Source organism: Acomys russatus, chromosome 27 (genome assembly GCF_903995435.1).
Source record: "Acomys russatus chromosome 27, mAcoRus1.1, whole genome shotgun sequence".
NCBI classification, from domain to species: Eukaryota; Metazoa; Chordata; class Mammalia; order Rodentia; family Muridae; genus Acomys; species Acomys russatus.
Window position 1 is genome coordinate 29,828,318 of NC_067163.1, and position 15,113 is coordinate 29,843,430.

At 38.1% G+C, this 15,113-nt stretch overlaps 1 protein-coding gene across 1 annotated transcript in view; it reads left to right on the top strand.

The window, feature by feature from the left end:
• The window catches only part of Zdhhc2 (zinc finger DHHC-type palmitoyltransferase 2), a 59,539-nt gene that overhangs the window by 24,068 nt on the left and 20,358 nt on the right, over window positions 1–15,113 (top strand). Inside the window, exons 2-4 of the mRNA XM_051169607.1 lie at window positions 3,951–3,977; window positions 5,217–5,311; window positions 13,847–13,967. Of these exons, the coding sequence (XP_051025564.1) occupies window positions 3,951–3,977; window positions 5,217–5,311; window positions 13,847–13,967 (243 nt within the window). The remainder of the gene's footprint in view (window positions 1–3,950; window positions 3,978–5,216; window positions 5,312–13,846; window positions 13,968–15,113) is intronic.

Consider the following 15,113-nt stretch of genomic DNA (forward strand, 5'->3'; position numbering starts at 1 on the left):
GACAGAAAAGTCAACCTGGCTTCTGGCAACCATGAAGACAGGAAGTTACTTCTGGATCAGCCGTTTCCCCCCAACACTAGCTCTTCCTAAGCTCTATGATTTGTGCTCAGTTTATCAAAAAAGGAGTGTTCTGTTGTTGATTTACCAGTAATAACAGCTTTAGCAGTCGGGCTGCTTTGTGAGCTTCTGATTGTAGGTGTGAGGAACTAGACAAAGAACGCATCCTTAACCTCTCTACTCCATCTCTCCCAGCCCCACTGTTTAATTCTTATGCCAATATAAGTAACCAAATTATACTTGATTACCAGTCAAATTTTCAAAAAATTAATTTATGTTTCCCATATATTCTACTTGTGCACATACATACTATTAGAAAAATGTTCAAAGCCAAAGAGTGGCCTTTTCTTAATTAGCTATACCAGTAGCCTGGTGGTGGCACATGCCTTTATCCCCAGCACTCAGGAGGCAGAGGCAGATAGATCTCTGAGTTCGAGGCCAGCCTGGCCTACAGAGTAACTTCCGTGGAGGGCTATACAGAGAAACCCTGTTTGAACATCGTAACAAAAAGCTATACTGGAAAATAACATGTTTTACACAATGGAAAAAGACATTTTAAATTTTCATGGCTCTGCCATTAAACTTCAATTGTCAAAACATGAGGCACTAATGGAATTATTTGCTAAATGTTCTGGGGAGGACATTCATTTCTTTCATAAAAATAGAACAATGTAAAAAAAATAAAAATAAAAAATTTAAAAAATAAATAAATAAATAAATAAAAACAAAAAACAAACAAACAAACAAAAAAGATAGAACAATGTGTGGTCCCTAAGTCTGAGTATTGATGTTTAATCAGTGGTGTTTTATCATTTGAAACTGGTTACAATGACTTTATTTGTAGTATATGTGAAACAGATATGGGATTACTGTCCAGAGCATACAAGAGGATCTCAATAAATAAAAGATAAGTGGGCCATTAAGAAAGTCACAATTCACCAAGAAAATATAAGGAAAACCCATGCTTATATTTTTTAAAAAATACTAACCCTCACTAGTAATAAGGGAAGTTAATACTAAAACACCTTTTTTGTTTCTTTGTTTTGGTGCTAGGGGTTGAACTAGGACCTGCACATGCTAGGCATCTGCCTTACCCGTGAGACACTCTAACACAGAGTCTCACATGCTAGGCATCTGCCTTACCCGTGAGATGCTCTAACACAGAGTCTCACGATGCTGCCCAGACTAACCTTGAATTGTCTATCCTCCTGCCTCTGCCACCCCCAATGCGGAGAGACCCACCTTTAAGACAGTAGTCCTTCCTTTGGCCTATCACGGTGACTAAATTAAAAAGACTCATGGCTGTAAGGAATTTGATAGCTCTATAATATTAGTGTAATTGAATACGGCTTTTGGAGACTGTTACGTGTATAAATGTTATTGAAATAATTTGCTGTAAATGTGGCTCTACATATAACATGTTGAATTATAAAAGAACATTTGTAGATTTTTGAAGTACATTTAGAGTGGGGAGGTGGTGTACAAGCCATGGCTGGTAAAAAAAAAAAAAAAAAAAGAGTTAGCTTTTTAAACAGGTATGACTGACTTATGTGTGTGAAGTTAATAATGTAATTAATAATACTGGTTATCCACTTAATGGAGTGCTGCTCCAGGACAGAAACTTCACATGAGCTGTACTCATTTTTCTGAATGTCTTTGTTCTACCATGTTCAGTTCTGACCACTGCAGTCATGGGGTAGCAAGTCTTTTCTCTTTACAGCCCCAGCACCTCTGAAATGGTCACTCAGCAGTATACACACATGGATCCAAAATGCTTTTGTATTGTTTTTGATCAGTTATATTGGAAGGTAGGAAAAGGTTACAATCAGTTTTGAGCCCTTGGGAGGGCAGAGAAGTCTGGGCATATAGAAAAATACATGGGTGGGTGTGGTAGTCTCTTCAGACACAGAGAGGATAAGCTAAGTCTTGAATCTTTCCTATGCTGTCAGCTCGGATAGGGAACTCTGGCTAGACTCTCATTTGTAAACAAACTTAAATGGCAGGTTCGAGAACGTAGGAAACGTTTTTCCATGTGGTGTGTGTGTGTTCTGTGTGTGTGTGTGCTCATGCACGCGCGTGCATGCACATGCATACAGGTGTGTGTGTGTGTACTTTTTGCATGAGTGAGTAGGTGTCCATTCATGTGTGTGCAGGTGCATGTACATGTGTGTGCATGTACATGTAGAGGCCAGAGGATAACCTCTGACACTATTCTTCATTGGCTGTATGCCTTAATCTTTCAAACCCATCTCTGCCTCCTAGCACTGCATTTACAAGTGCATACCTGTATTTTTTAATGTGAATATTGGGGATTGAATCCAAGTGTCCATGCTTCCAAGGCAAGCACTTTACTGAGCTGTCTTTTGTCATGTCCGGTACGAGCCAGACAGGCACCATAATGTTTAGCTTACAAATGGCTTTGTCTTGCACACTTGTGAGCAAATTAGCGGTAGGCAGAGATCATTTTCTCACTAGATCTCTGAAGTAGGTGGTAGAGATGGAGAGGAGGCATTTGACCACTGCAGTCATGGGGTAGCAAGTCTTTTCTCTTTACAGCCCAGCACCTCTGAAATGGTCGCTCAGCCGTATACACACATGGATCCAAATTGCTTTTGTATTGTTTTTTATCAGTTATACTGGAAGATAGGAAAGGGTTACAATCAGTTTTGAGCAGAAGCAAACTCCAGCATGCTATGTTTTCATTCTTAGAGCTATTCAGCAATGTAAGAGGTTATTCTCCATCGCTGCTTCTAAAAATACTTGAGAGAGCAGGGCCCAGTGATGCCCTGTAATCCCAGCACTCTGGAAGGCAGAGGCAGGCAGATCTCTGTGAGTTTGAGGCCAGCCTGGTCTACAAAGAGAATCCAGGACAGCCAGGGCTACACAGAGAAACCCTGTCTTGGAAAAAGAAAGAAAGGGGGAAGGAAGAGAGGGGGAGAGACCTAGAGATGCAGGGAAGGAAAGGAGGAAGGGGAAAGAGGCCGAAAGGGGGCGGGGAGGAAAGAGGAATATTTAGCAAAGAGGTGGGTTTCATGAGATACTGCAAAAAAAATCTGACACATGACTCCAAGATTGCAGCATATTTTAAGGCACTGACATTTCATTCAAGAGTAATGAAAACTGAGTAGAAAAAAAAAATATATATATATATACACATAGGAGAAATGCAACCTTCCCTTGGTACAACCGAGAAAGACCCAAACTCTAAAAGAGATCATTACCAACACAGGCCAGTCACAGCAAAATAAATAAACTGCACAAGGGGTCAAGAAATTGTGTGAATTACTGAATGCAGTTTTTTGCTCCAGCCTGTTTCAGATTGTCTGTGGCTTGTCCTCACTCAACTGCTGTCTCCAGAGGAAGCCCCTGAGGGATAGTGGTTCCTTATGCCTTGTCTGGGCCTCAGTGTTGCTGGAGGAGCAATCAGAGCCATGGGCATGAGAACTTCTGTTCTTAGGATGTGAAGTATGTGGGCTGTAAGCACGGACATGTGGTTCTTCGTGGAGGCTTGACTATATGGTTGCTCATTCATAAAGACCAATAAGTAGCTCAGGAAATGTTTTGGGCCTGCAGGACACCATTTTCATCTGAACTCTGTAGTTGAAGGCCAGTAAGCTAATCATCTACAGAGGCCCACAGGCTCATGCTTGGTAACACTGCTTTGCTGGGTGAGGGGCCCCATTGCCGCACTGCTGGCTGAAGCTGCCAGCCCCACCTCTCGACCCTTGGCCCACAGTGCTTGCCTCTCCTCTCCAGGAAGCTGAACAAATATTTAAGGAATACTGATTTGAAGGGAAGACAAGTTATTAATCCATTTTTATGTCTTTTTGTCTTCAGAACCCTTTGTTTACATAAACGTCATATAACCTGTGCCCTATCTTTTCTATTTCTAGTGTCCATGGAGAACATTGGTGAACAAGGTAAAATACTGTTATGACTGCAGATATAACAACCTGTATTCATTGTATTTGGTTAGGATGAAGAGAATATGCCTTGACAATATGGTAATATGGTAGAGTAAATGACACATCATTTTTCCAAGTTCCCAAACTAAATTCTGTCCCACATTTGGCAAAGAACCCTGTAACAGCCATCATCGTGTCCAAGGTCTTTATAGCTCCACAATACCAGGACATGAACAATCTACTGTCTCAGCTTCGCCTGCTACTCTGTAACTACTTTTCTATTTACAGAGTTTATGAAATTCTGCCACTAGTAAAGTTGTGTCAATTTAAGTTCCATAGTAGATAATCCAAACTGTAAGCGATCCACAGGTACAAATATCATAATTCCTTAGAAAAATTAAACATTGCTAGTGAGATTTTAAGATATCAAACATGTCAGATTCTGCTTATGTATTTATTTGGTTTCCATGAGGAGTAGGGGCCGGTGCACATTAGAAATGGACTCCACTTCTGTTCCACCACCACCCCAGCCCTCAAACATGTCTATATTCTGAATTGGTTCATTTTCTGCAACTGTTTGTTTCCGACCTGTGCTAATGTATTATTCAGACAGAATTATTATCAGTAGTATGGAATTATAATTTAGAGCCAGGTAGTACTTGAAGTCTTTAAAAGAACATACAAAGTGTGTTTATATTCTCTACAAAAAAGTACCCAGGATGCTTTTCTTAACGGTTGTTCTGTGTAGTAAAGCAAGCAGTAGAACCCCCACGGGCAGAAATCACTTCATCCAGATGGTCCCTGTTTACACGCTGTCATCATAGCCAAGAGAGCCACCAGTGTCAACGCGAGCTAAGCAAATAGGCAAACAGCTTCTCTGATGAGAACTGCTTTCTCCGCCTCTCTTAAGCAAAATTCATAAAGCCAGAACGTCTGAGCACTTGGTTAATATTGTGTTTACTCTTATGTAACTGTCTTATTTTTACAACCTAGGGAAGGTCTAATTAGCTAGTTTGCAAAGAGATAGGCCTGTGTACAGACGGGGGGGTTCTATTTGTGGATATAGATATAATGAGACAGTCAGAGATATTTAAAAAATCTTCCTGACTTTAGGCTGTTATTCAAAGATTTGTGCTTATTTGAATATGATATAAATAATATTTTACAGTTTATCATTATTGAATATTTTGTGAATACCATAATTTGAGTAAAATTTTGCATATTACAATGATAATTATGTTTCTCCCATTTTAGTTGTGTGCCTCATGGCTTATCATCTACTTTTTGCAATGTTCGTCTGGTCATACTGGAAAACCATTTTTACATTGCCCATGAATCCTTCAAAAGAGGTAAGTTAAATCAATAGTAAAATTATCCTACATATAGCAATCTGCAATATTAATTTCTGAAAATGAATTTCCTGTTTTTCATAAGTTGTTTCAAATGTATTGAATACAGTAATGTTTTCGGATTTAAAAAATCTGTATAAACACTGGAATTTTCACTAGATCTTTACTTTTGTATCTGATATCAAATCGTCTTTTTTTTTTCTATTTTTTCTATCAAATCTTCTATGCATTCCTTTCTACTTTAGTGTCAAGCAGCCAGATGGATAGTGAGATAGGTGACAGATAGATAGATAGATAGATAGATAGATAGATAGATAGATAGATAGATCAGTAGATAGGTAGACCCAGATGGACCAGTTAGAGATCAGTGATAAGTAGATAGATATATAGATAGACTATTTGGAGCATTTATACACTAATTACTATAGTAAACACACATTAGGTGTTTGTCAATCACCCGAAACAACAAGAGATGGTTTAATGCTTTCTGGATTCAAGATATGCATAGGTAGTCCACAGCTTTTATGTACCCAGACTCCTTCTATCTTATTGTTACGTCACATATTTTGATTCCATGGGCCACTTCTTGGCTGGTTCCGGATGTCATGAATATGTGATAGCCAGCAAGCCATAGACAGTAGGAAAGCGGTGCACTTTCCCTTCAGTGACATTTTCTTCAAGTTGCTGATTCCATTTCCACTTGCATTTAGATGACTTCATTATGGGGCCATTTCTCACGTGGAAGCCTGAAAATGTAATTATTATCCTCAGTGATCATGTCAGCCACTAGAGGCAGGAGTGGTTATTGTTCTGCTCATCCCTGAGTCTCTCGTTTGGTTAAATGATTTAAGAGCAAGAAATGGTATTTTACACACTTTTGTGTTCTTGGCATTTGCTCTAACGCATGTTTGTTGAATTGTAATAAACCTTGCTGTGCATAGTATAAAAAAAAAAAAAAAAAGACATCATGGTAAGTTATTCCCTAGAGCAATCAGTTTGAAATTGAGTCTGTTGTCAAAAACTGTGCTTTTGGCCTGGAAATAATGTTAAAACCCAAACCACATATATTTGCACAGAAATAATGGTGTGTGTCACAGACCATCCTTTGTCTTTGATTTTCCACTTTTTTTTTCCTTTTCTGTGTGTATGTGTGTTTTTTCCTTCTTCATACAATATTCACTTCCTTATCATAATCTCTCTCATAGTGTCATGGCCTTTATGTAGGTCTGAAAGAAAATGCTGAGTTCAATCAACGAAGTGAGTGATCTCACCCATTCAGGTGGATTGCCAACCACCTCTGCATTGAAAACTTTTCACATCCATTCCCAGTTCTGACTTCTTCTGAGAGCCTAACATATATGTGTCTCTCTGTCAAACACTCCACCTTGGTCAGTGCATTGACCCCTTAAATACAAACTATAAAACAGAGATCGCCATTTTGTCCTTCACTCAGGACATGTCCTTCACTAAGTACCATGCCTGGTACTTATATTAGTAAATGTCTCTGCCATCCATCTGATAATGCAGGCCAAGATTCTGGCATCTGTCTCTGTCTCTGTGTGTGTGTCTCTCTCTGTGTTTCTATCTCTCTCTCCATCTTTCTATCTCTGTCTTTCTGTCCCTCTCTATGTCTTTGCTTCTCCCCAATTCCTCTCCAGCCCCTACTTCTGTCTTTTGGTCCCCCATCTTAGCATCTGTGCCATCTCCATAGTCTGACATAATATAGTCTTCCTGGTATTTAAGTCTTACAAATACCCACTTCCCAGAACCCTGCAAAATTCCATCTTCCACCTTGAAATGGAGTGCTCCAACCAAGGGAAATCTTAGCACTTTTGTCTGCTCTGTGTGTCTGTTCTGTGATGGCATATACCCCCATAGGAAAAATTCTTTCTCCCTTACCTGGCAATGGTTATCCTTGTCTGAGTCTGACTTTCTGCTTTACGTTCTTCTAAGATTAACTTGTGTAGATTCCTGATAATAATAAAATATAATATTCTTTCTTTTTAGAGTTTGCATCCACACCAGTAGCAGTTATCTCCTGAAATTGTTTCTTAAAGATCTATTTATTTATCATTTATACAGTATTCTGCTAATGTGTATGCCTTCAGGCCAGAAGAGGGCAGAAGATCTCCTTATGGATGGTTGTGACCCACCTTCTGGTTGCTGGGAATTGAACTCAGGACCTCTGGAAGAGCAGCCAGTGCTCCCAAGCTCTGAGCCATCTCTCCAGCCCCTCCTGAAATTCTTAGGCATGGAATTATCCAAAATTTCAGTTTCTGGACTTCTTTCTTATGTATCTGCATTAGGGATCCTGTGTAATTTTATAACTTTAGATAGTATTCCATTGGTATAACTCTCATCCTCCTGAACTCCAGACACATCAATAATTATCTCTCTGACATCTGACAAAAATTTCAAAGTCAACGTACCTGAAAACATCTGGATCTCCTACTCCATTTTCTAATCATATTATTAAAGTGCTTCCATCTCAGCAATGCCAGTTACATCCTCCATTCTTCAGGCCAAAAGCATTGGAGTCATCCTCGACTAGCCTTCCTCCCCGATCCCAGATCAGATTAGCAATGTAAGCTTCATGATATAACTTTAGCCGACGCCTACAGTGTGAGCTCATGCCTTCTCTTACCACCACTCTGAGCAACATCATCATCTCTTTCTTACATATTTGCAGTGTCTTGCTCAGGATTTCTGTAACTACACCATAGAAAATAGCAAGCCTCATAGTGCAAGCATAGAAAGTGATGGCTTTGCTGGGTGATTGTTTTACATAAAACCACATGTATATGTATGTGTGTTCAGGTAACTGTGTGAGATAGATATTATTTCATATCCTTTCACATGTGTGTATATGCACTCCTGTGTGTGTAGGTGCCCTCAGAGTCCAAAAGAGGGTGTCACATACCCAGGAACTGAGGTTACAGGTGCTTTTGAACCACTTGCCAAGGGTGCTAAGAACTGAACTTGGGTATTCTGCAGGAGCCATCCCTCCAGCCCATATTTCTTTTTTTTTTTTAACACATTTTTATTGAAAAATAAAATAATTCATATTACATCTCATTTTCTATCCCATCCCATACATCCTCCCATTCCTCCCTCCCTCCCACTTTCACCCCAATCCCCCTTCCTTATGACTGTGACTGAGGGGGACCTCCTCCCCCTGAATATGGTGCTATGGTATCAAGTTTCTTCTTGGTAGTCCGCTATCCTTCCTCCGAGTGCCATTGGGCCTCCCCAACAAAGGGACATGGCCAAATATGGGGCACCAGAGATCCTGTGAAAGTCAGTCCCCAGTCTCCACTTAACTGTGGAGAATGTTCTGTCCCTTGGTTAGATCTGGGTAGGGGTTTGATGATGGCTGCACGTTTTGTCCTTGGTTGGTGCCTTTGATCAAGCAGAACCCCTGGGCTCAGATCCACCCATCATAATGCTCCTCTTGTAGGTTTCTAGGACCCTCTGGATCCAACTACTTCCCTATCCCCTATATTTTTCTCACCTAGAGTCTCAATAGGATGTTCTTACCTTTATCCCACTTTCCTGGTAGGTGTAGATTTTCATGGGACATGCCCCTTGGGCTAGTGTCCAGTTATAAGTGAGTATATACCATTTGAGTCTCTCTGCTTCTGGGTTAGCTCACTCATTATGATCATTTCTAGTTCAATCCATTTGTCCACAAATTTCGGGAATTCCTTGTTTTTAATAGCTGAGTAGTATTCCATAGTGTAAATGTACCACAGTTTCTTTATCCATTCTTTTATTGAGGGACACTTAGGCTGTTTCCATATTCTGGCTATTATGAATAAGGCTGCTATGAACATGGTTGAGCAAATTTTCTTGTTGTGTGCTGGAGCATCTTCTGGGTATATTCCAAGGAGTGGAATAGCTGGGTCTTGAGGAAGCCCTATTCTCATTTTTCTAAGGTAGCACCAGATAGATTTCCAAAGTCAGCCCATATTTCTAATTGTCATAGTAGCATAATATTTTCGTTGAAAATGTAATGATTGATGTAGTAACACCTCATTTAAAAAATTTCAGGATAACTCCAACTTCTTATTATGGATAGTACTAGCATCAGTGTGTTTATATGTAGAACTTTATCCACATTTTAGGCTATTTGCTTCATGAAAAAATTCTTTGATATAGAATTACTAGATTAAGGAAATTTCAGTTGCTTGACAAATTGTTACCCAAAAGGAGTGCAGTAATTTTCAATACTACCAGTTCTGTTGGACTCTTGGTAGTGCTTGCTAGTATAAAAATTCTGTTAGCAACTTAGTAGACAAAAATGTTCTGCATTTTAACTTCCACATTTAGATTCTAGTGAGGGTATATATACATCCTACATGAAAGACAACCAGCAGACAAGAAAATGTATTCATGTGAGTTCTCTGGTTTTTAAAAATACAAATCATCATCTCCTTTTGTGTATATGGCTAAAGTTACTCTCTATTTTAATTGGGAAGCTATAGAGGAGCCCAGATCTTGGTTCCTATTGCATTCACCAGTAAGAAGAAGGTAGGTGTTTTGGAGAAATGATTACTTTTAGGATTGTGCAGGAATAATGAAGATGAGTCAAAGGTACCTTCCAGTGCTGGAAAATAAGAAACAAAATAAACAGAAGAGAATATGTCAGAGATGCTCAGAAGCCAATGAAAGAAAGCCAAGTGGAAATGGTCAAATGATTTGAGCAGCAAAAGTCTCTGCTTATGATGTAAACATCTTCGAGACTACCTAATTATATAAGGAAATGAGTAAATTGACAAATAACCAATAGAACAGAAACACCTGGCCAATAGAAGGCTTCTAAATAGTTCCTGATAACGCTTCACTTGTTAGGGGTAGAGGCATAAACCCCCACTCCTTACATATGAACTTGTTCCCTCCAAAGCGTAAGGATGGAAGAGGAGAGGAACTGAGGATGGTTACAGTAGAAACCCCTGACAAAAAGCTCCCCGAAGCTGGACAGGTGGCTCAGTGGTTAGGAGTACTTGCTCTTCCAGAAAACCTGGGTTCTTCGGTCTTCACTACTCACATAGCACCTTACATCCGGCCCTTACTCCAGTTCCAGGGAGATATGATGCCATTTTCTGACCTCTGAGAGCACCAGACATCCACACACTACGTATACATACGTGCATACACACAAAATAAATCTTTAAAAATTTTAACACTCCTTTAACTATAGGATCAAGGTCAGCATGCTATGGCCAGGCCTGTGACTATGACCTGCTGACAATGTCAGTTTTCCTCCTAAAGATCCATACACCCAATCTCACCAGGAGAGAAAACATCCGAAAAGTTGCAGTTAAGTGGCCCTCTGCACAATACCAGTAGTGCTCAGAATTACCATGGTAAGAAGAAGAAATAAGAAATGGAAAACATAAACAATGAAGGAAAATCTGAAAAACTGCAGAGGCTAAAAATGAAACTGAGGGGATGTGGCAATTCAAAATATTATGATCTTTTCATAATCCTGTGTTATGGAGAATATATATATATATATATATGTACTGGAGCAGAAAAGGATATTCCAAAACAGAAAACATAAATATCTATGCTGAACTTTATTCAATTCACTTTAGTTAGTGATGTATCAATATTACTTATTAAAGTGCTAAATGTACCAGGATACTGTAAGATATTAATATGGGGAATTAGTGATGGGCTGTATAAGAGTGTTAGACATTTTATACTGTTTTCTCAATTTTTTAGTAAACCTAATGTATCCTTTAAAAAATAAAATAAAACTTGTGTAACAGAAGAAAAACTAGGATGTAGAGAGAACTGTGACATCTGGAGGCTGGAGACTATATCAGGAGTTTTCAGCTCTGTGTTTCAAGATGCTCAGAACTTCAGGTCTGTGCAGATAGCAACGACTAATCTGGGACCCCACAGGTCTTTGCATATCATAATGTTCTGGAGGAGGAAGTGGTGAAGGAAGGACCATATAGCTCTACCCTATGCCAAGGTAGAAATGTAGTTTTGACATCTACATTAATATAAACAAAGATTCACCAACCTGAATTTGACATATTGGAGCTGACCCAAAGTGGTCTGGTTAATTTATTAATTTAAGCATTAAACATGCTAGGGTCTTCCATTTCCAATACTCCCCAGAAGTTACTCTTAAGGTGAAAAACCCAGAAACTTGGTGAAAAGTCATGAAATGTTGATTATTTCAATTCCCATGACAATTCTAAAAAGTCTTTTAATAAACCAATTCACTGGCAATTCATAATCAGTTAGGGTGGTCAGCTTAATGCCTTTACCTAAGATTTTTAAGATGCCACTATCATCTTCCTTGTCTTGGGTTAGGAGGAAAGGAAAATCTTCAACAGATTCGTGAAGAATTTTTACACTCCTTAAACACAGAAGGGATTCTCCAGAGCCTGGGTCTTATGATTTTAAAGTATTTTTTACTGCATACATCCTGACATGTTTATTCAGGTTTCGGTGTGGTGTGTTAATATCTATAATTATATACACTTCTCTATTATGCATTTAAGACTGTGCCTTCTTAGGTGGACACTATACTATGTGTAATATATTTAATCGGATGGCCTACTTTGCTAACCAATAGTGAACACACTGCTGAGGAAATAAGACTCACATTTGCAGACTGCTACTGTAAAAATGCTACTATAATATTTTAATGATAATAACATGATATTAAAGGAGGCAATTGAAATTGGCCTTAACATTACTTCACTGTACTTAATATTTTACTTATTTTTTCTTCTCATTCATGAAAATACAGAATAGGCAATATATTTAATGGAAGTTTTGAGATTTTGAAATAATATTAATATAAGAAAACTGAATCAAATTATCATTTTTCTTACTGCATTTGAATAAAAGAAATTTATTTTTTTTTTAATAATGCCATGTTTCAAATTGATTTTAGAAATGGCAATGAGAAGAACTGGGGGAATGCTTGTTTTGCAAACATGAAGACCTGCGTTCAAATGTGAAGCTCGTATGCTATAAAAAAGTTAATTAAGTTTATTTTATATGAGGGATTTAAGCCAATGTCATGGCCTAATTTTATTTTTGTATAAATGGCATATGTAAGACACCTTAATTGTTTTTTTTTAGAGGCAGAAACTCTCTGGGCAGCCAAGGTTGGTCTTGAACTCACCATCCTCCTGCCTCAGTCTCATAAGTGTTTAGCTTACAGGCAAGCAGTGTCATACCCAACTCCAGGTTGTTCTTAATTATTCTTTTAAAAATTATCTGTCTATTCTCTAAGAGGTTCATTAGTAACTCCTCCCCTGTGAGTACTTCTTAATATAAAATGTGTGTATAAAGGCAGGGGATTTAGCTCAGTGGTGGAGAAGTTCCCTTTTATATATGATGCTCTAGGTTTAATTCCCAGTACTGCCAGAGAAAGCATATATAATGTACAATTTATGAATGTTCAGTGGAAAATGCCTAAGCAAATATTCATCCAATATCTAGAGCATACTTATTTTTCCTATCTGCTATACACTTCACAGTTCTGTTTCCCTGTACTCTCAAAGAAAAAACACCTATCCTGAATTTTATTTTAGTTTTTCCCTTGTTTTTTTATGATTTTATCATATACAATTTTGCCCTTATTGATAATACAGTGGCTGTTTAGCTTCTTGATTTTGAAACTTTATAAAGAACTTATTCTCTAAGGTAATCTGTTGTTGCTGTTTTCAGCAAGATATTGAGTGAGATATGGTCCTTCATTGTCGGATGGTTGTAGTTCATGATTAACCACCAGTAGTATGCTTAGATGTATCTTGTCCTAATTTATTTACCCACTACCATTGGTAGACACTGGATTATAGTTTGTATTTTTTTCATTTCAAAGAGCAACACTGTGGCTGATCTTGCACACGCCTTCTGGCGTCCTTCCTAGGGATCCACACAGCACCACCTTTGGTGCTTTTGTATGTGTATGTGATTATCTAATAGGAACCAAAATAAAAATTTGATTTTCTCAAATGAGTATTATTAGTTTACCCAAGCTATCAATATAAGCTGTAAAATGGATACTTAGTTATTTGAGTTTCAGAGGAGACCCTGTGTGACAGACAATTATGGCTATTTTCAAATGGTTGTAAATGAGAATATATATCTGATTGATTATCTTTATCTACTTTTGTTTCTAATGATATCTAAATAAAAAATTTATCTGTTGAGCCATGCATCTTTATTGGGCCATCTTATCTATTATATAATTGATATCTTGACATAATTTTCTTTTTATAAACAATTTTCTACATTCTGTTCCCTTTAAATTTAAAAACATTTAAGGAAATAAGTATAATAATTGTTATACTTATTAATATTATCATCACATTCTTTTTAAGATTCATAAAATAGTTATCTGTGAGGTTAAGCGACATGTCCATATTTGAAACTCTATCTACCTCTCAGAATATACTATATACCATTAATATTTTATAAGTACCTTTAGGCATAATAGAGCAGACAAATGTGTTGTCATTCCTTTGAAAATACTGATTAAAATTTAAATTTATTCCTCAGTTCCATCTCTCTTATGCAGAGAAAGAATTGCTGGAGAGAGAGCCACGAGGAGAAGCCCATCAGGAAGTTCTGAGGCGAGCAGCCAAGGACCTTCCTATCTATACCAGGACTATGTCCGGAGGTAAGCAACGGTAATGGAGACGTTGGAGGAGCACCCAAGTGAGGTGCAGCAACTCTCAGAAACCACGCTCACGTCCACGAACTTTCAAACGCTCATTTGAAAATGCTGCTGCTATTTCTTGAGTAGCTATTAAATCTTTCCAGTACATTTCCGTAAAACAGAACAGAACCATGAGTCACAGGTGGCTCCGAGATCTCAGAACCGGCTCCAATTCTGTTCCTCCTACTCTGTCGTAACTTGGTGATGACGTAAGGACTGCTGAAGTCTGTATCTATAGCAGAAAGCTTGCTTTAAAAGCTTTAGTTATAACTTTCTATTTATGTGTAATGAAGCAATATCCGCAATGGATGTAAAGCTAATACTTTTGCAAGTTAAAAAAAAATAAGATTAAAGCAGTAATTGTGTGAATTATACAAAACATAATTTAGGTATTGCTGTCTTTTAAATGGAAACTGTTATACAAATAAATTAATAGAAAGCCTGCTTAGCTTATATTTAAGGTAACTTAACACTTAATTAAGTCATTGTCTTAAAAAGCCAAGACACATGAACTATAGATAATTACTACCAAGACTTATCCAGACATGTTTTGTAGCTTTAAAGTTCTGCCTGCTCCATTATGACGCATTAGCCCAGCTGTCTGCTGAGTACTTAACATATGGCTAGACCAGGTGAGAATTCTTAAATATAAGATACACAAATGCTTTCAAAGATTTAGAATGAAAATGTAAGATGCTTCCTTAATGTCCCTATATGATTTGCATTTGCTTTCAGCTCACATTAGAACCATATTGAGTCTATGTCTGACACAGTTTTCTCTGTAATCTAGTGTACCCTGTGAGGTTTGGGTAAAGAAGGACCATCTCAGAACCAGTCATCCAGATAGTCTGTGCCGCCTGGACTATTTAAGAAAAGATGCCATGGTTACCTCCAGGAACTAAAATCTTCTATTGAAAAAGCTTCTTCAGTGCTTGTTTATACACTTATTAACAGAGACCACAATTCACAGAGATGTGAGGTCTTTTCCAGTTTATGCAACCAACAGCGTGCATTTACATATTCTGGAATATGTCTCTGTGGTGCGTCCTCACGCAGTTAGACACAGGAATACATTGGTTTAGCTGAGGCCGACTTTCTGTTGAGCAG